The 20,260-nt window shown below is 37.5% G+C and overlaps 1 protein-coding gene across 4 annotated transcripts; it reads left to right on the forward strand.

Annotated features, from left to right (window-relative positions):
* Positions 1-62: 62 nt before the first annotated feature.
* LOC105668031 (protein RUFY3) lies at positions 63-17,635 on the forward strand. Of its 4 annotated transcripts, none has more exons than XM_012360201.2 (12): positions 63-286; positions 3,451-3,629; positions 3,695-3,804; positions 4,235-4,442; positions 4,547-4,710; positions 4,815-4,977; positions 5,043-5,159; positions 5,307-5,447; positions 7,458-7,555; positions 10,321-10,537; positions 11,257-11,508; positions 16,343-17,635. In XM_012360201.2, exons 1-12 carry the CDS (start codon positions 97-99, stop codon positions 16,481-16,483), a joined length of 1,980 nt encoding a protein of 659 aa, XP_012215624.1. In that variant the 5' UTR covers positions 63-96; the 3' UTR covers positions 16,484-17,635. The 4 variants fall into 4 exon arrangements, with proteins under 4 accessions (XP_012215624.1, XP_067214412.1, XP_067214411.1 ...); XM_067358310.1 differs by lacking the exon at positions 63-286 and adding an exon at positions 1,652-2,834; XM_012360200.2 differs by lacking the exon at positions 63-286 and adding an exon at positions 1,661-2,714.
* The last annotated feature ends 2,625 nt before the right edge of the window (positions 17,636-20,260 follow it).

Here is a 20,260-nt window from a genome sequence, read left to right on the forward strand (position 1 = left end):
AGAGATAGCTGTATATATACACGAGCACATACATATACATATAGTGTGCGCGTGTCAGTAAATCCATGCGCTGCAGGTCGCCAGTGGAACGTAAACATGGCCGCGGAGAGTAGCGACGGTTTGCCAATATCCCCGTCCGAGAAATCGCTTACCGGTAGTCTTGCATCCGATGAAAACGAGAAAAGTGTTTCACGTTCGCCGTCAAGTTATTCTATACGGGAAGACAAATGGCCGGATCTTGTCGTGTCCAGACCCAGAAAGCTGGATGCCTGGTGGTTGCCGAGACGTGAGTACATAGTAGTTAAGTACATGGTTCCACGATTCGGCGCGTCTTTCGAAAAGCCGCGCTCTCGGATATAGCTTTGCGCCCGCGTGCGATTAGCGCGCGTGAACGTACTGTGCGCGCACGTGTTTTTATCATTGTGTAGTTTCTTTATTGATGATCGTACTATGTTAGTTAAAATCTATAAACTATTTCAGTAGCACATGTTTGAATATATCAATGAAATTTACATCGGATATATGTCATTCAAACCGCAAACGACTGAATCGTTTGCGTTATAAAAATCATAATGACAAAATAAAATTTTTTTGGTGTGCAATTAATACGAAGCTGTACAATACATGTATGAAACGTAATTACTGAGTATAAATTTTTTATATATAATAAACATAAAAGATATAAAAAATAAAACTCTGTCACTTTAGAAAGCACGTATTTTAGAAATTTTTATAAACTATTTTGACCAAAATTTATTTCGATTTTGCATTAGTTATCACAAATTCTGAATATGCTTATTAGCTTTGTAATGAATGAATAATACGGCAAATATGAATAAATAATGAAAGAGATAATAATTTATATCAAAACTTCATATTGCTTTCGTATTATTTCGTGCAGAGTATTTTTATCAAATTTAATAATTTTCTTTTGCAATATTTTTTATTAATAGTAATATTATAATACCGCATTTGAAATACTTCTGTTATTTACTTTGACTGGGATTCTTCAGTTATATCTTGAACGATAACATATATCCGTAAAAACAGTGTTATCGCCTACGCATAGTATATCGTGCGGCCGGTTTTTAATGCGCGGTTGTCTGTGACGTGACTGCTGTTGATTACAGAAAATCATTGCGGGAGAATTCGTAGTCTGAATGTGATGTATTTGATATCATTATGTTAATGGGAGCATAGTGACGTTTGTAATGATGTTTTTCCTTTAATTACGCGTAATTAATCGTTTTCGATTGACATAAATACGTGATTATTCTGATTTATTCGTGAATAATTGAGTTTGACGTGTAGAAAAAGATCCACGTTCATGTTTGCCTTCGTTCTGATTCAGTGATAAGATAATTGATACATATTAATAATTTGCATTTAAGATAGTGATGCATTTTACACACTACTTCTATAAGAATATTCAAAACTTGTTTTGTGTGCGTTTAATATTAAAATAAAATTTTAAAACATGGAATGCGTTATTCTTTTACCACTTTTGTTTAATAAAAGTTTCGCGAATTTTTATTATTGGCACGTACGAGTACTCGTACAGTAGTTACTGAGTAGCCTAGAACTACTGTTATACCGATGGAGTAGTACAGCGCAATAGAAAGAGATGGTGGCAGCACGGCACAGCAATGTGCACTGGCATCCGTATTGATTATCGCAGATGGAGACAAAGTCAGCGGGAAAATCAATATCACATTTCGCCGGCGCTCTCACTATTTTCGACGTGAAATTTTCCTCGCTCGACTCTCGTACGATTTCCCAGTTATTCAGAATAGTGTACAGATTTACGTGTCGTTTTGTGAGCAAGTATTCGTACCGTCGTCGGACTGCGATGTAGTCCCGTTAGTGCGCATATCTCCCATCGTTTCTTCGTCGCTCGCAAGGTGGGATTTTATTTGCCGCTTCTACAGTATCCGCAATTCGACTGGCTCGTTCCTGATTAGAGCAACGACAGATTTGCTTCTACAACAATATTTCAACGGTGGATATAACATCTGGCAAAGATTATCTGGCAGAGATATAAAAAATAAAACAAACAGTGGACGAAGAATTCTGTCTTGTTGCCAATATAAAATCTGAATATATCCTGCGATATATCAACACTTGGTGACTCATCCATTGCGACACCTTTTTCCATCAGCTGATCGATGCAACGGAAGGAAGAAGAAACTACTATACGGCATTGAACAAGTCTTGAATGTTGCGCATAAACCTAACAGGCGCATAAATCAAACGAGGTGTATAGATTGCCGATCGATTATTAACGACAAACTCGTTATTTTAATAGCGAGTAAGGTATTTAATTGCGACGAACTCTCAAGTCGATCTACAGTAGAAGATTATTGCTAAAAAGAAGGTCAAAGTCTATGCAAATTGAAAGTAAACAACTGTCGAAGGAAGGATAGCCTACAATCTTTGGAATCGATTAAGATAGTAACGATAGAGGACGATATCGTCTTCTATGCGGCAAGAATCCCTGACTGGTCTGAAACTGCGGCCGCCGGGCGATCACGGTGGTGTACATCACGGCGGGGTCATGCTGGAGGAAGACATGGCTGGTGCTCAGGACACAATATACCTGTGCAATTTTCGTGTGTCGGTAGATGGCGAATGGCTCTGTTTGAAAGAGCTACAGGATGTCGAGTTCTCGCTCCAAGAGTCGATGCAGCGGTCACCATCGCCGCCGCTCGCTCTTGGTATTAATCACCATCATGATCATCATCATCACCATCATCAGCAACAGCTTCCCGAGCAGCGAGAGCTTCGCGATATTATGCCATCAAGTCCACCGCCATTGCAGCACGTCTCCAGCTTGTGTCTGTACTCGATGTTTTCGCACTCACCCAATTTAATTCATGGAAATACCAAAGTTTATTTTATTAGTTTACTTTTTCAGATCCTTTTTTGTGTTCAGCCTCTTTTTTTATTAATTAATTGCATCATAAGATTTCTTGTATTGAAAACTGTTTGTATTTTAATTCTACGCATTTATTTCTAAATAACAGATATCAATATTCTAATCAACAACAATAAATGACAACATTGTCATTGTTTTATATCCCTCGTAGAATTGCTTTTCTTGCTTATAACGAAAGAAAAATATTTTTTTTTCTTCGTTACACTTTTGCAAGAGCGCTTTCAGTGGAATGCATTTCTTTTACAACGAAACCATTGCAAATCTTTGCTTATGATTGCACATATTATTTTATTTATCTTCTATTTAATTACGAAGGTATAAAAATATAGAATAATATCCTTGTGCAAATTGTGCTGTGCACTCATTATTCATACATACATCATTTAAGGTTTAATAATTAAGGATATTTCATATTCGAGATATTTATCGCTGAATTTGAAGTCACTATTCTGAGTACGAAGCAAATTAATCGACGTTACTACGCCAGTTAGAACAAAAACGTATTGTTTTTGCAGCACGGGATCCGGTGATCATCGAGAGGAGTAACCTCGTTAACATTTCAAAACTAATCGTCAAGGAGCTGATCGAAACATCCTTAAAATATGGTCGCATGCTCGATTCTGATCACATGCCATTGCAACACTTTTTCATCGTCCTTGAACACGTGCTTAGGCACGGTTTACGGCCGAAGAAGGTAAAACCGTCGTGCGGACAACACGGTAAATCTATAAAGTTAATATTAACAGCCTCCGATTTCAGGGTCTTCTCGGACCCAAGAAGGAGCTGTGGGATATTCTTCAGCTCGTAGAGAAATATTGTTCTGAAGCGCAAGATATTACATCCAGCATTCGTGATTTACCTACTGTTAGGTATTGCGTACTTTTCTACTTTGAGAATGTGGCTTACATTTATTTGCTTGACTTTGTCCGAATAATTATACGACTGATAAACAGCATTTATTTTGCGTTTAGTTCAGCGATAAAAAATATGTATGACGTTTTCATTTTTCGTTAAAACATGAGTAATTTTGCGCTATAAAATAATACATATATTTCTTAGAGTCTTTTTAATTATTTCTGAAAATATTATTTTGCTTTTTATTATTGCCTTGACAATTTTTTTATCATCAACATTTAAGTAAGAAGTTTTCAATTATGATTTGGCAATATTAGTTTAGCGATTGATAATTATACTTTTAATTAATTATGGAATTAAACTAATTTATAAAAAATTTACCGATAACTCGGCAATCAGGAATTCTCAATTTGAGACATCGCATTTTGAAATTGCCATTTTCAGGACGGCTATGGGTAGGGCGCGTGCTTGGCTGCGTATGGCATTGATGCAAAAAAAGTTAGCGGATTATCTGAAAGTTCTGATTGATCACAAGGATGATATCTTGTCCGAATATTTCGAACCAGATGCTCTGATGATGAGCGAGGAAGCAATCGTAGTAATGGGTTTGTTAGTCGGCTTAAATGTGATCGATTGCAACTTCTGCGTAAAGGTCAGTCTGGATTAATGTCGTGCTTTTCACACATGCGAAAGTATGTATGCGTATCGGAGTGATAATGAACGTTAAGCCAACATCAGTCGTAACTATTGTGACAGGAAGAAGACCTCGATTGTCAGCAAGGAGTAATTGATTTTTCATTGTATCTGCGCAACAGTAATCATATACCTGGCGAATCACCAGACGATGAACTCGAAAACGACAATATGACTACGGTGCTTGATCAAAAGAATTACATCGAGGAGCTCAATCGGCACTTAAAGTAAATATTTGATTACTCGCGAATTTTGAACAAGAAGCCGCGCGTGTTTACTCACGAGTGCTAATTATTTTATGCGCACAATTGATATTCTTTATCAATTTTAGTGCGACGGTAACGAATCTCCAAGCTAAAGTAGAATCTCTGACGACAACGAATGCTCTTATGAAAGAAGATCTCGCTATTGCCAAAAACAATATTTTATCATTTCAAGATGAAAACAGGCAGCTGAAAAAGGAACTTGGAATAGAAGTTAAAGATGCAAATGAGGTATATGTATCGTTAAAATAACCTGTACAGACTGTTCTGTTATTAAAAGATCGATCTAATTTTAGAATGGAAAAGTACCTCTTAAAATAACAGAGACCACCGTGGAAATGGAAGAGCTTAGAAGTAGAATAGAATCTGAAAAAAAATATCGGCACGATCTAGAGAAAGAACTGGAATTACAGGTTTTTATATTCGTATATTTTTACGATTCCTTTTGTATATAGAATCTCATAACTCTCGACATTTTTTACAACAATACAGCTTGATAAAAATATATGTATATGAGTGCGTACAGGGATTGATTGGTATTTTTGCCTCTTTTCATACAGATTAGCATGAAATCCGAAATGGAAGTAGCTACGAAGTTGTTAGAGAAGGATATACATGAAAAGCAAGACACTATAATATCTTTGAGACGACAACTGGAGGATATCAAATTAATCAACTTGGAAATGTACAAAAAGCTGCAGGTGGTACAACTTGCAACTACTAGAGTATAATTTTCTAATTATCGTGATATAGCATGCTCATATTTTCATCAATCACTTTCGTAAATTACAAAATGGTAACAGAATTGGGAATTATGATTATTTCGTAAATAGATAAAATACACTATTTGACATTTCTATAAAAAAATAACGCTGGTCCATAATTTATTCAAAATTTGTCTTCAAAAAATTTGTCTCTATCGTAGCAAATTATTTATTTAAAACACAAAACTGTTTGTTATTGTATACGCTTTTGGTAAATAGTAATTAGATAAAGTCTTATCAATTAGATAAAGTCTTATCAAAGTGGCATGCGGCGATAGATATAAAAGAGTGTACTATATCACAATCGTGATATTTATTTATATAAGTACTTATAAAATGCTTTAATCATAGGATTTTTTTTTTTTAACAGCAGGATTACTAGTTATAGCACAGAAGAAATAATCTGTTTTATATCTTTTCGTATTTTATTTTCGTTAGTTACTAATATTTCAGCAACATATTTTTTAGCAAATAGTTAAAACGTATTTTACTTAAGATAGGTTGTTATACTGCATTAAACTACTTAAATGCTTTTTTTTATGAATGTGCTAACAAATGGTGGAAATTTTTATTTCGCCGGAATCTTCTTTCCGAGAGAGTTTTGACGTAAATTCTCCGTTTCTGGACATGTTTCCGTTATAGGAGTGTGAGCATGAGCTGACACAGAAGGGCGAGATGGTGAGTCGTCTTCACGCGAAGACCAATCAGATCGGCAAGATTCTTAACAACCTTGAGAAGTATAATCACTTGATGAAGGACGGCGAAGGCATACGAAGCCCCACCACTCCGGGTGGCGTGTCCAAATCTATTTTTAATAAGGCTAGTCCCACTTCCCCGCGAGGGTGTCCGCCCGTGGAGAATCCGATCGCTCGGCCGACGGTCGATCATCAACGCTCTCTGGACGAGCACTCATCGAAAGCTTCTACCAATGATATATTGAAACAGAGTCGTTCTAGCTCGGAGATTTCCAGAAACGGTTCAACGACCGAGCGAGCCGCGAAAGAATAAAGACAGCCTACCCTTACATGATTGATTCCGCAGCGGAACTTGACACTTCGGATATCGCGGCTATTCGGTGCTGCACGCGAAGCGTACATTTTTTATACATACGTTCTACAGAGTTGTGCTAAATTACTTTACCAACTTTCTACTTATGTTTCACGCATAGCACACTGTTGTACACACCTAATATTTATACAGTGCCACTTTTGAAGATTGATCGACGTTACGCTGACAAATTGGTTCGATTGCATAACGATTATTATGGTGTAACGAAATGATTTCACTTATTCGCGCTTTTCTGAGACGTAAAATCAAGTCGCCGATATTCGATTTGACTCGACACAAACTGTTACGTTAAAGACAATAACTTGTAGAAATTTTGATAGCATCACAGTATCAAGTGTAATATGTGAGCATATATTTTTCACTAACGGGAAAATCAACTACAATATGTTGATTTTTATTATTTGAGATAAAAAATAATTTGTTTACAAATAACGATATGAAGAAAAGAAGTTAATACTCACAACATCCAATATATTATTTGTAATCATATTATAATAAAATTTAATGAAAATAATAATATTAAATACGAGTCAGAAAAAAAGTTTAATATTTTTAAAATAAATTTCTTACTCGCGCCGATCACGATTGATGATTCACTATAAACGTAAGATAAACGGATTTACGAAGTCTGGTCTCTCATCAAATCTAGAGATTCTCACATTTCGTTACATCATATTTATTAAGATATTCTATGTACGATAAATTAAAAATTGCAAGACAAAGACGATATATACGTCATTTAACTAAACTTATGCCTAATGATCATGGAAACGATTTCCAAATTAATATGCATCGTATTGTGCTATTCCAGGTTTAGTTAGCAATTTGGATAAAGCATAATCGTCTCTTTCTCTTGTACTCAATAAATATTTATTTCAGGAATGCGAAAGCTCGCTTAAGCATAAAACAGAACTGATCACAAAGCTGGAAGCTAAAACACTGTCGATGACTGAGACCATCCAGAAAATGGATGAGAAGTATGTTTATTTGTCTTTCATTAGTGTTAATTAATTTATAAGTGCGATCGATCACGTGCATACTCGAGATTAGAAGCAGCGTAGCCATTAGTATAATAACCACGCGCATCAGAAAAAGTTTTGCGCTTTATTACCTTGCGTTTTTGTACTAAGGCGTTGACACTTTTTTTCCACTAAGCAGCTTATCTGATCAGTTGTCGGCGCAAAAGTTGCTTTGATAAGCCAGCTTTTCGCTCAGTATCGTGAATTTTTGATGAAGGGTTCCTACGTCAGGAGCGAAAAGTAACAAGGGATTAGTTTGATCAATACTACATTATCTGATATCGTATTAATGTTATCGCTTATCTCGTGAAATGCAAACATGCAAGGATGAAATGTTACGTGTAAAAAAAGCTAGCAATGGTTCATTTTAAGTCAATTATGAAGCAGCGGAAACATACACAAAATACTATATTTCACAAAACGGTCCTATTTTTTTGTAAATGAATATCTTTTTATTCCATATTCCATATTGTACTTTTTAGTTAACAAATGTACTAATGTACTAATTTAGCGAAAATCTAAACTGTACAAAACTTTTTTTGATGCACGCATATATTTTAAACTGTATCATCGTTTTATTTTTGTTTTGCAGAAAAAAATGTAAATTTAATGAAATTTTAAAAATTCTTCATAACAATATAGCCCGAAATTAAATTTATCATGTTAAAAATACGGAGAGAACTAACATTTACATTTGTTTCATGTTTTTCAAATTTCGGATGAATTATTTTATATTATGCCATTATTAATATTATTCAGCAAAATTTATAAAGATAGCCATTCATTTTCATCGGATTTATATAAAATCTTACCATTTCTTAAAAAAAAAACGTTGAAAAGATTTTCTTCATATTGTACTATTTTAGCAAGTATTATTTACGTACAAATATAATTGTTGTGATAAAAATTTTCTATCAGCTGTCGCTATACTATACGGAATTCTGGTATAATAACAAACGATCATACCAATAATTAAACAAAGCACGCACGCAATTAAATGGACAGCTTTAGCTAGAGACAATTTATTTTTTACTTAGATGTCGTAAATGCGATCGGATTTAGATAGGATAAATTAGACAAACGTGAAGCTCTAAGAATAAAAGAAAAAAAATACTCTTATCGTCACGGGGATATTGGCAAACCTTCACTAAATAGCTACTCGACAGATAATTATATCGATATGTAGCTGTTAATATTATCAAGACATTTTAAAGTCTCTCGCAATAATCACTAGATTTATACATTACAACATCTTTAGATTAATAAAGTATATTACTGCAAACATGAGAGAGAGGTAATATTATCGAATATTTAGTCATTACATCTCATTTCAATCATTTCCATTATATTTATTTTTCATTATCGGAAAATACTCATCTTAATTATTCAAAGTAAAAAAATTAGGAATTTGTTTCTAACTGCGTTTAAGGAACTGATTCGCGATCAATCTTATTACCGAATCATTCCTTTTGAATTGATTTATTAATTTCCATATATAAAAATAACTCCGAATTAATTAAGTTATAATATTATAAAGATCTGTAACCGACACATTTACTTGTATACGACATTTTTCGAAACCATAGTTACTCCCTGGTCGAAAGTAAAACACTCGGCGGTGATTAATTAAACGTGCCATATCCATATTACTTACGTATTCGTAAGCCCCCCGCGCAGTGAACATTATAACGCACTCTGACACTACGTGTGCTTGTACTAACGCTACGAAAATAAATTTATGACAGAAAAGAGTGTGCGTTTGTTTATCCCAAAGTTATTGCCGATTAGACGTAAGAAACCACGCGATTTAATAACATTTTTATTGCTGTGTCCCTTTAGCATATGAGGCATATTATATCTACTGAATAAAGTGTTTCCTTTATCTGTTAATAGAATATATCACATAAGGTAAGTTATATATTTGCAAAAATATCGATAAAATTGGAAATTAGTCAATAGCTTTATTATTTTAATAAATGTATTTGTACAAAAAAATATTACATAATAATATGCATTTGTATTTTATCTTTGCAAATATTTGTATATAATAAATATGCTTCATTATCAACATTATTAATTAGTTATAAATGTTAAATATGAATTTCATGGATTGGCACATTATCTCAATATACAATTATGAAGGTTCTCTAATATACCCGATAATTTTACACTTTTTGTTTTATTTTCTTTTGTATATGTAAAAAGTAAAATTAATTATAAAATACGTATATGATAATAATAGTAGATGCATCCCCATTTTTATAATATGATCGCAAAACAGTTCCTTAAATGCGCTTTTTAAAAATTTACTTTTATTCGTTCATAATGCTTTTATGACATAACATTTATTTAATAAAAACTTTAAGCAGTAAATATGCAATTGTTTAGTTTCTTCCAACATGATATATAATATCACAAGTTTTTGTCTTTGCTATTAATAAGTAGGTATAAATAGCAAGTTGCAAACTCTAAGAAAAACCACTCCTTGCCCTTAAAGAATTTACGAGACTGTCGATATTGTTCGATATTTTCGACTCGAATGAATAGGGTCATTTTAGAAATACAGCATCACGCGTCATTACACTCACATTAATTTCGGATCTTAATGTAATCCTGGTGCAAAATATGAGTTGAAGATTGTTGATTCAATTTAACAAAATCGTTCCCGACGGGGATGGTTTTATGTCATCGACGGATAAGTACCAACGATTTGACTTAATCAGGTGCAAAGAGATGGATGGTGTCAGATCGGGGGCGGAGGAGAGAGTGAGAATCCTGGGCGCCGAGGCCGCGGAACGGGAAGCGCGGACGAATGGGGTCGAGAGGGAATTGCGACTCGAGCGCGAATGGAGAACCTCCTTGCAGGAAACATCGATCTGTAACACGGAGAAGATCTCTCAATTACATCAAGAGATCGATCAGCTGAAACGGGTGTCCGAGGTACGGTACAGTATCTGTATTGCCTTTTAAGCATATCCCGCCGAATAAATCTCGCAGTTACGTTATCGTCGCGCAACCTTGTAAGTTCCGACAACGAAACGGCGATCCGATCTTTCTATTTAAATCCCATTCCGAAACCTGCCAGCGTGGATTATAAGCCTGCACCTAATTCAATCGGTGGAGCGCGTTGCGGAGATTTATCCGTCTTTCGATAATAGAACTGACAGTAAGTGCCACGGTGTCGCCGCACTGAAATAGATTAATGAAATTTATTTGAATCACTGGATTTTCGTATCTGCAGATTCTTAAAGCGGTATTTGACACTTGCAAACGAAAATAAACTATGTTCCAAAGGTGAATATCCACTGGGTGCTCTCAATGAGACCGCAGTTAATATGTATAAAGGATAAAAATATACACGTGGATAAAATTGAATCTTTGAGAATCAATGTGAATCAAATCCAAATCGGCATTGTAAAAATAAGAATGTAGAAAAATAAGAATATATACAAAAACGATTGGAAAAAGTAACTTAACTCATAAAATTGCTATAAAGAAAAATACACTCGAATCAAGGCGAGATATATAATAGATTATCCAAAAGCGATTTCTATCATTTTAAGTGATATTTTGTAGCAAACTAATCTATTCTTCATGGCGGCGATAAACGGGCGAGTAAATACATGGCGGATAATCACCGGCGTGTCCCGTTGTTCCAGAGATACTTGACACTGCAGGAGGAATATTATGCGCTGAAGGAGGTGTGCAGCGAACAGGAACGAACTCTGGAGGAACTTGGGGGACAATTGAGCGCGGCCAAATTAGCGGCGGCCGAACTGCGCGAGGCCGCTGACAACGCTCAGCAGCAGCAGCAATCGGCGCTGCAAGAGGGCTCGGTAACCTGGGCGAACGATCGGCTGGTCACCCAATGCAAAGGGTGTAACCGTGAGTTCAACGTGACTCGTCGCAAGGTAATCAAACTTTTTAATTGCTCTCACGCCTTCGTAAACCTCCTCTTAGTCTCTCTCTCTCTCCCTCTCTTTCTTTCTCCTCGAGCTTTCCGCCCCAACCACGGTTTCTCCGGTTCCTTCGCGGACCACCCTCTTCCTGCCTTCCTCTTTCGCTCATCCGATCTATTCGGAGAACTGGTTCGCGCGACTGGAAGCTCGGCTGAAAGCGCGGCGCACCGTACGTAATTGTTCAATTATCCCCGTCGTTCTGGAAATTACTGCCTTCCCCGATGCGGATTCCAGCCGACGGAGCCCGCGCGGAGGAGACAAGGCGAAGCGCGCGTTGAATGACCACGGTCGATCGAGTCGCGGGGAGGTAGACGGAACTGGCATCTCGGGAATACACCTACCTAAGTCGGGATCTGATGCGCGGGCTGCGCGCTCGTCAGATCGTCAGGATCTCGAGATCGAAATCGCTCTTCGCGCGCAACAACTTTGATGCACGACAGTCGTATTATTAGAGATAGCGGGCTATCGTGTTACCCGGGCTAGCAATTACACTTAAAGGCTTTCGTTTACCTAACTTCCCCCTTTATTAAATCGCGATAGGCCGTAATGAGGGCCGGAATTTGCGGATAGATAAGAGCCCGCGCTTGAGGGATTAGGGGCTTAAACAAGTTCTCGGGCGTGTTAAGCACCCGCCGCGCGAAAGCGGCCGCGCGCGTCCGTAACGTTTTTTAATTCGCTCATTAGCGCGAAGTCGTGTCGCGTTACACGGCAAAGACGGCGAAGACGGCGGATTCTTGAATCGCGTAACGAAGCTCGGCGAGAGAGCTTACCAACTCGCCTTCATTTTTCGAACACGAATCACGCACCGGCACGGTGGAAGCCCTTAAAGTATTCGCGGAGATCTGATCGTTACGTTCGTTGCAGTTGTTGCGTGCATCGATAAGGGAAGCACACGGCGCGCCAGCGGACAGCGCGCATTCGTGCATTCGTCATACGGATAAATTCCGTGGCGGAATTTACGCGCGCTCGGGACCTTATCGAAACTTCGCTGACGTACGCGATAAATACGGTTCAGCGCGGCCTGTCGACATTAGGCTAATCGTTGCGTGATCAATTCCGGCGCCGCGAAGCTTCGTAAAAATCGTCTACGCATTTGATACATCTTGTTAATATAATCGACGTGATTTTGCGTGCCTGCAAATTTTCGAATATTGTGGAAACGCTATCGAGAATTTCCGTTTCATCAAATATTTACAAGTAATATTATGTTAGTCGGACAACGTTTCTTTCAGAACGTCCAATTACATTATTGCACCATCACCTGACATGTATTCATGATTGTGTGTGTTGTGCATGCATGGCCCGCATGCATATTCAGTTGACGACGTGATAGAGACGTTGCTCGCCTCATAAAATACATTAGACTGTATTCTCTCTTTGCTTTACGTAGCCGGCGGTTCGAGGAATATGTAGCGCGCGCGCGCACAGGTATGAGAGGGTTGAAAGGAGCTGGAAAGGGTGGTAAGTTATTGCATAATAACAAGGCAGTGCTCGGATATTCTTGTTACTTATTTTTCGCCCCGTAGGTATATTACCATACTGTTTAATATAGAATAGGCCACCCATGGCACGGCCAGATGTGTGGGTGGAATCGTGCCAGTGGGCAAGCCGTTCCGTCCGCGGGCGCGCGACGAGGAAGTCCTCTGTGCAGAAAAAGGCGCGGGGCTTTTGAAAGGGGTGGGTTTGTGGGAAAAAAAGCGAGGCGGCCGCAAGCTCGCGTACTTGCACATGCTGAAGCAGGCAAAACAATAACCCTCCCTCGCGCCGTAGTCGACCGCACGGCCGCGGTTGACCGCGGTAAGACGGTAAATTCACCCCAGGCTTTCTAAAAGAGCCACGCGCTCTGGTGCACGCGTTCGATACGCCGACAATTGCTTTACACGCGCACTTGACATAGTTCCGCGCAGATTGCGGAATTTTGATTCCGCCGCGATGTTAACGAAACACAACGTAACTTTTCTCTTATGTTTTATGCATCGCCGAATGTTTTGATTTCATCCCGGTAACAATAAATTGCGGTAGTCGAGTTTCATTCTGCAGTAACAACATTTAAAAATTTATTTTTTCAACAGAGAGTTAGTCGGATTAATTACTTAATGTGTAAGCCGCGGATGTGTGTGGGTGATTTTTGTCTGTGATCGGATGTAATATATTCTAGTTCAAAAATAATTTTACATTTTCTATGCAAGTTATCGTTTGTTTTTACATGAAAAACGAACGTCTTTTTTTTCACTGTGGCTCGTCGAGGGTATATGCGATGGAAACGTAAAACATACGCACTTCTTATAAAGTATTACGTGAGATTATTAACGTAAAAGGAAGCGACGACATCATACTTGTAATATGAATTATCAAAAGCAACATCGAGTCACGCTGATAAATGAATTGTCCATTTATGAATTGTCGTGCATCGATGTGCATAGAACGGTATCGTACAGCAAGAGACTAGAATATTCTATTCTGTGTCGCAAAAATTTAAAACAAACCCAGAAAATATATCTCAGTAAAATATGTGTATTCCGAAAATACTTTCTCCATACTAAAAAAATTTGCTATTCTAATTTAAATTAAAATAAACTTTTGATGTTTTTTTTATCTATCCTCTATTGCATTTTTCACGATAAAAATTACTCGACAATTTTATATACTTATATTTTGGAATATATCTATGCAGAATGTATTAGCAATCAAACATATTGGTTATGCCTGAGATTGATTGACCAATATTACAATTGCGAAAAAAGAGCTCTTAGCTGTTTCTATCTGCAAAAATAAATAAGCACGCAATATATAACGTTTGCATCTTCTTAACGGTTAACTGCAGAGATGAAAACTCATTTCCTTGCTCATGCGATTGCATAAAAGTGAGTTTGCCCGATGTTGCGCGCTACAAAGGCGGGCGAGGCAAGCCGCGAGATAGTCTCCTCGATTCAAGCAGACTTTCGCGTCGCGCCAGAACGAGTCATCTCACATGGAATTTATAGATCGCTACGGTCGATCATTTGCTTGACAGTATCTCGCGGATCTGATTTATTCGTCTTGGAAAGTATCTATAAGTAGGTATCTATCACGGTTAAGATAAGGCGTGTGCCTGTGACACGCCGGTACGGAGTTGCAGGCACCAATCTACTACGTTTCGGTCGTAAGTCATGCTGATGGGACGGTTCAATAATTAACTTCGCGAGGAAATCGGTTATCGGGACGATATTATTCGGGCTCTTACTTCCCGGTAATAACCGGGCAACCGTTTCCCTGCATCCCGCTCTCACCGTCTCACGCTAAGGGAGAACGACGATCCGACCGTCTCCACTTAGGGGATTCAATTTAGATGTAAAATTTAGAATCGCGGTCGCTTTCCCACCGTTACGCTATTCTTTTGGCTTTCAGGGAATACGAATACCATTATTATAATAGACTGCCGGTAATGGCTCGAAAATAAAGATTACCGGATAATAAGGAGACGAGGGGTGTTCGAGAAGTGCGAAATGAGCGTAAGAACGAAACGCGTGGGTGTTGCATTCTCCGTCACCGCGACTTGCAAATCTGTGCGAATTCCTTATACGATAAATCGACGATTAACTCCTCGCGTTTGCATTAGATGAGAGTCACGCTTTTGAAATATAAAAGGATGTATTTAATAATATAAGCTTTAATGAAGTAGAACTCATTGCATGTATTTATTTAGGAAATAATACTGTTAAGTATTCAGCTAGTGAAGAAGCATGCTAAATATTGCATTATCAAGTCTTAAATTTTATATCACTATTGATCTTTATATTTACTATTCCTCATTTACTAAAGTCACTTTCCAGCTTGTCAGTCAGTTCTGTTCCGTGTCCGTCTATACTCCAGTAATCTAACGATCCTCACATGGAAATAACCTGTGCAAGAAATACCGCAAAAAAATATTAAGCGCTCTCTTACCTGAAGTTGACGCGCGGACAATAGTATCCCTGGCACCGAGTGCAAAAAGCTCTGGCCGTTGTCCGCGTGCCAGCTTCAGGTACGGGCATGCACTTTTTTTGACCCGCAACGAACACACGTAATCCGTAACTGCGAACTACGTTACAGAGCTTTTTACTTTCCAGCGCGTAGAACCGAGGCGGCCAAACTCATCGCCATTATACGCCACAAAGTTATTATTGGTTTGGACGTTTCGGTTAAAATCTTATAGTTCACTGTGCGATGCCGAATGTGCTATATTTATACAGCATCGCGGCGCTCGATATCTTATAAATTATTATCGATTTTTGACTTGATCTGAAAATAGCGACAAATAATACCTCGTTTCACTCGTGTTCGTTATTTTGCAGCTGTAAAATTAGATACCTGCCAATTTACTTTGCAAATTCGAAGTTGTAATGCGAAAATGAATAAACATGTAAATTTTGAGAAAATTATGTCTATATTTCGAATACTTGTTTTGTTCATTGGAAAAATTATCTTGCTTGCAAAGTTTTATTATTAATACTTATAGAACATAAATGTGGAGTTTAATGAGTATTTTGCTGCGGCACGCATTGCTGTGGCATCAAATATTACTAAATAATATTCAATGCGTTGCTAAAATAATTACAATGATTGATATGCTTTCTCAAATTTCCCGTATGAATAATATTATTATTAGGATATTAATTTTCGTGATATTTTATCTGAAATATACTACATTTGTGATATGAATTATATATGTATTACTAAATGCGTATCAATCTGTCTTATTAATAAAGACATTTTATAATCAATGTAGATTAATAATAGATATTTGTGAATGTTATTTCTGTTGCAGCATCATTGTCGCAATTGTGGAAACATTTTCTGTAACGCCTGCAGTGACAATACTGCAGCTTTATCGAACTCAGCAAAACCGGTGCGCGTTTGTGACGAATGTTACGTATTTCTGGTTAGCCGTTACTCAGTGGTGCGTTAATATTCCGCGTGTTATTGTTTTTTTTCATAAGCAAAATGTATAACGGAGAATTTAATATGACCCAGTCAGGAAAAGAAGAGAAGGCGGAATGAAGAAAACACAGAGAATGATAATGAATCTGTCCAAAAATATTGTCCTCGTATACTTGAATACGTTTTTTCTTTATACGTAAATTGAACCATTTATTGTAAATTGAACATATGCGATGACGGACAAACGATTTACCACAAGCGATATTTTGTTCCACGTTAAATCTCTTTTACGAAAATACTCGCGATATTTTAGAGTTTATATGACAGAGGTGAGAGAAATATTTATACAATTTATCAAACGTAATTATTGCAACATAATTTTTAACATATTTTATAAATAATTAAGAAACATATATGAAATATCAATAACATTTATTTTTTTCCAATGTATTTCATAGGATATATTTGTTTAACATTGCACCTTTCATTTGCACAACAATTACGATCTCACTGACGTCGTAAATGGCGGAAAATTCAATAATTTGATTGTATAAATATTTACAAAAATTAATATTGTATTTTGCTTCAAGTCTCGGTGATGTATCGCACACTCAGAAAACTGACACAAATCGAAATTTTTCGAATTTTGTTTTATGTGTGAATTGTGTTGTAAATACAATCGGCCTTCGATCAGTGATAGAAGTTGAATTCAAATACTTTCCGCGTGCGCCATGTTTAATACTGCCGTAAATAATTAATTTAAAAATTATTATTTAACCGAGCATAGACATTGTTTTCTGTAAAATCAAGCTTGCTTCAGACGATTTATAATTTGCGATAGAATTTGAGATAAAAACCAATTTATAATACTGTTCATAGGAAACGTTATTAAAAATGCAATTTCTTTTTTCTTCTCTCCTGAACAATTTGATATTTTTGACTTGTGTCATTTTTCTTACGAGTGTGCGATATGTAGAAAATTTATTTGTTGCGTTCAGCTAGAGGTACAGTAAGATTATATATATATATATGATTGTAATTCGAGCTCGATTTGTAAAGTCAAAACTGCGGTTTTGCTTGCACCGCAGTGTCCAAACGCGTGCCTGTACAACGATATTTTTAAAATGTTCTATACCGTCTAAAAATGAGATTATATATAAATAAATGAGATGGTTTTTTACATCGTGTGTCATTTATTCTAATTTTTTATACCATGCAAGACAAGGAAAATATAAAAATATTTTTCTCAGAGAAATAGTTTAAAGGAGGTACGTTTTATCCCGTTGTTGCAATCTAGACAATATTTATAAAAATATATTATATTGTGCTATGTAATTATGATTTCTTTGAAATAAAAGCGATTTAATTAATAATAGTACTATGGAAATAATTTCTCTCCGTTCAAAGATCTTCAAGAGTTTTATTCAAGTTTAAATGTCTTGAACGTTTTATAAAGTGCAAATAATTGCTGTAAAATTATTAATTAGTTAATTAATTAAATCGTGACGGTCTCTCGCTAAGCTCCGTGTGCTACAGCATACAAAGACTTCAATTTCTTCTTTCACAGCTTGTAAAAGTTTCATTACTTTCGTCACGAATTGTCGTTTCGGTGAAACGCCGCAGCCAGATCGTAAAGTATTTTCAAATACTTTCCAAACACCTCGTAGAAATAATCCGCTGAAACAATGCAATATCTGATTCACTTTCGTACTTAAGCTCCATTACAGCGGCATCGATCCCTCAGGAAGAATTAACGAAAAAGAGAAGCGGAACGGCTTCTTCTTGCACGAAAGCGATTCGCAAAGAAAACGGTGGCCGTAATGTGTAATCTACCTGCCGAACGTAAATCCGTTCCTCAGGTGCATACTCGCTCTCTCTAATCTCTACAACGGGCACCACACGCCATCCCATCGACTTCTCCGCCGTTGGAAAAGCAGTAAAACAGTCCGGCCGGCCGCCCTCCATCGCGCCCGCAGTTCTTATCCTTTCCAGACGTTAACAATGCCTACCACCACCGATCGTGGCCCCGCGTGAAACGCCTGCCACGTGAGGGCTGTGCGTGTGTTTGTGCGCATGTAATGTCTACGGTACAACGCTAAAGGGAGTAAAGGGTGTCGTGTTACATGTATGCTCGCGGATACTCGTGCTGCTTGACTGCGGTAAGTTTCTGGCGGCGGGTGGTTGTGAGCCGCGGCGAGACTACCCCTGTAGGCCAACTTGTCGGATATCTACGACTTTCGAAAGCTCGTTAGCCGCGAGCGTGCACGCTTAAACGGCCGCTAAATTGAAATCGATCCCGAGCCGCATCGCATCGATCGCCGCGGCCTCGACGATTGGCGGGAATATTCGCTTCCACCTGCGCTCGCTCGGCGTGTATTCACGCGGAGTACCTAGCACAAGTGTGCACGCGACAATTGTGCTCAAATGACTACGGTCACAATTTGTTGCGACCTAGTTTCCCACCGATTAAAAGAAATGTGGTGACCTCGAGCGAGAGATCAAATTTTAACATTGTGATAATGTATATACATTAGTTAATCGCGATAAATTAAATTAAATTAAATTCAATTATTTGCAACAATGCTTGAAATGGATAACTATTCGTTATTCAAACTGTCGTGCAATTTCCCTTTTAATCGGGAAACGTTTAATTAGGAAACGTGATTAAGTTATGATAGTGTTTTATTCACGATTACGGATATTATGATGCGTTACAGCTGAAGATAAAAAGATAGAATATGTCGTGATCATAGATCGTTTTAAATCAACTAACGGAGAAAAATATTCACAGAATACTTTTACGTAAACCCTGGATTACTAACTATCCAACCCGAAATGACGAGTTAGTGCAGGTACGATCATGCAAATAAAATAATGCACAGGGTATTAATGATGGTATAGCGTGTCTTGCGAGTCGTGGAACGCGGTGCCAAGATCATGAAGGTAAAGTTACTTTTACAGTGGAATCACTGACACGCAAAGTGGCTTTGGTCGCACGTTCTTATATTGCACATGCCTTTGTCATAAAAACTGATTAGCTTCTCATCTTTTACGATACAGAGTCGATGTGTAGCAATCACTGAAAGAGTTTTGGGATATTTAATCTCAATATTTCAGATAAACATCTTGTAAAACTGGATAAGTGGAAATAAAAAGCTACATGTATACAATATGCATTTGCATTTTATATAAACGTCCGTGCACTTAACATTTGACACTTTGTCAATTTCTTCGCAAATTATCGCGCACATTTATCGAAAAAACTGTCCGGCACTGTCCGTCGAATTGAAAATTACCACCTTGTTAAATTCACGAAAGAAACACTTGCTCAGGCTACATCCGTGAAATAGAATCAGAAAGAGAAGTTTCTCGGCATGCTCACTGTATTCATACCCGCAGGAATCGCATGCATGTAATAAGCGAAAACAATTGTACGTAATGGCGCTGAACCGGAGGTGCGATTCCATCAAGTGGCACGCGTGCTCGAAATAGTATCCGCGGCGAGCATGAATTATCACGCGAGCTGCTTCCATCGTGATTCTTCAAGGAACAAATCGTTGATAGGGAACAATTGTTTTGTTCTATTCCGCAGGTGTCTTTCTCGCGATTTCGATGTTTATTTAGTGTTTATCACACTTGTGTGTGTATGCGCTGATTTGTTCTTCGTACAGATAAAATGCTATTGCGTGTATCTGAATGCGGCGGTCATGCAGAAACAAAATTTTCTGCTACGATCAAACGCGTGGGAACTTCGCGAGGAGGTTTTTATTGCATGAGTGTGCATTGCGAACCGCCTCGAAACGAA

This window comes from Linepithema humile, chromosome 6 (genome assembly GCF_040581485.1).
Source record: "Linepithema humile isolate Giens D197 chromosome 6, Lhum_UNIL_v1.0, whole genome shotgun sequence".
In the NCBI taxonomy this organism is placed as follows: domain Eukaryota; kingdom Metazoa; phylum Arthropoda; class Insecta; order Hymenoptera; family Formicidae; genus Linepithema; species Linepithema humile.

What these genes read in the sequence shown, in the direction of transcription:
- LOC105668031 (XM_067358310.1), top strand. Translation starts at nt 2,480, where the DNA reads ATGCGGCAAGAATCCCTGACTGGTCTGAAACTGCGGCCGCCGGGCGAT. An exon ending in GCAGCACGTCTCCAGCTTGT is followed by an intron (nt 2,835 to 3,450) that starts GTCTGTACTCGA and finishes TTGTTTTTGCAG; the next exon opens with CACGGGATCCGGTGATCATC. An exon ending in AGCTGAAACGGGTGTCCGAG is followed by an intron (nt 10,538 to 11,256) that starts GTACGGTACAGT and finishes CCGTTGTTCCAG; the next exon opens with AGATACTTGACACTGCAGGA.